General features: G+C 52.4%; 1 protein-coding gene across 3 annotated transcripts in view; it reads left to right on the top strand.

Moving 5' to 3' along the window:
• PCNA (proliferating cell nuclear antigen) overlaps positions 1-1245 on the top strand; it is a 20163-nt gene that overhangs the window by 10675 nt on the left and 8243 nt on the right. For 2 of the 3 annotated variants that reach the window (XM_011975329.1, XM_011975311.1), the window contains exon 1: positions 770-1216. In XM_011975329.1, coding sequence (XP_011830719.1) covers positions 996-1216 — 221 coding nt within the window. In that variant the 5' untranslated portion in view covers positions 770-995. Of the gene's footprint in view, positions 1-769; positions 1217-1245 lie in introns of those variants that run through there. The other variant, XM_011975319.1, reaches the window with a different exon arrangement.

Here is a 1245-nt window from a genome sequence, read left to right as displayed (position 1 = left end):
AAAAAAAAATTAAATGTGTACGCTCTTTGACTCAGCTGTATTACTTTAAGGAGTTGATAGCACCAAAATTGCCTAAGTGCTCAAAGGTGATTGTAATTAACAGGAGATTGATAAGTTACATACACGTGATGCTATCTTTTAAAGAGGTACTGATATAAAAAAGATGTACGTGGCATAAAATTAAATGTACTTTATTAAGTACTTTTTTGAAGTGTTTACGGAATGAGTGCATTTTGAAAAAAAAGTGTATTCGAACTTTCAAAAAAGCTTTAAAAGCTTTATACAAGGAACGATTGAGTGATTATAAGAGCTGGCAGTGGAATGTTAAGAGGTGAGAGGGAGCTAAGTTTAACATAACAATTCACCTCTTTATGGTGTGACACTTAGGAGCGCATCACTTCTGTAATTGAAAAATGAAGTGCATATTTGCAGCAGCTGTACTCTTCAGGCTACAAGGAGGCTTTTCCTCCCGGTAGGCTTGATTTGCTTTTCACTTTCACTTTCGTGGCTGGAAACTTTCTACCCACGGAGCTGGAGGCTGAGGAGGCACCATAAAGCTGGGGCTTGACGAACCGGGGCCTGGGCCGGATCCCCACATATGCCCGGACTTGTTCAGTGGTCAGGTTCAGGAGTCAGGCGAAGAGGCGGGGAGACCTGCGGGACGCTGCCCCGCCCTGCACCCGCTTCCTCCAATGTATGTTCTAGGGGGCGGGCCTCGCGGGGAGCATCGGCACGATTGGCCCTAAATTCTAACCCGCCCAGGCCGTGGGCCGGGCAGCGTGGTGACGTCGCAACGCGGCGCAGGGTAAGAGCGCGCGCTGGCGGACGCGGCGGCATTAAACGGTTGCAGGCGTAGCAGACTGGTAGTTCTCTTTCTAGGTCTCAGCTTCTCGTCACGACGTTCGCCCGCTCGCTCTGAGGCTCCTGAAGCGGAAACCGGCTAGACTTTCCTCCTTCCCGCCTGCCTGTAGCCGCGTTGCTGCCACTCCGCCACCATGTTCGAGGCGCGCCTGGTCCAGGGCTCCATCCTGAAGAAGGTGTTGGAGGCCCTCAAGGACCTCATCAACGAGGCCTGCTGGGATATTAGCTCCAGCGGCGTAAATCTGCAGAGCATGGACTCGTCCCACGTCTCCTTGGTGCAGCTCACCCTGCGGTCTGAGGGCTTCGACACCTACCGCTGCGACCGCAACCTGGCTATGGGCGTGAACCTCACCAGGTGAGCCTCGCGGCGCCGAGAAGCCGGCG

This window comes from Mandrillus leucophaeus, unplaced genomic scaffold, assembly GCF_000951045.1.
Source record: "Mandrillus leucophaeus isolate KB7577 unplaced genomic scaffold, Mleu.le_1.0 Scaffold101, whole genome shotgun sequence".
Classification (NCBI taxonomy): domain Eukaryota; kingdom Metazoa; phylum Chordata; class Mammalia; order Primates; family Cercopithecidae; genus Mandrillus; species Mandrillus leucophaeus.
This window is presented reverse-complemented; position numbering and strand designations above follow the sequence as displayed.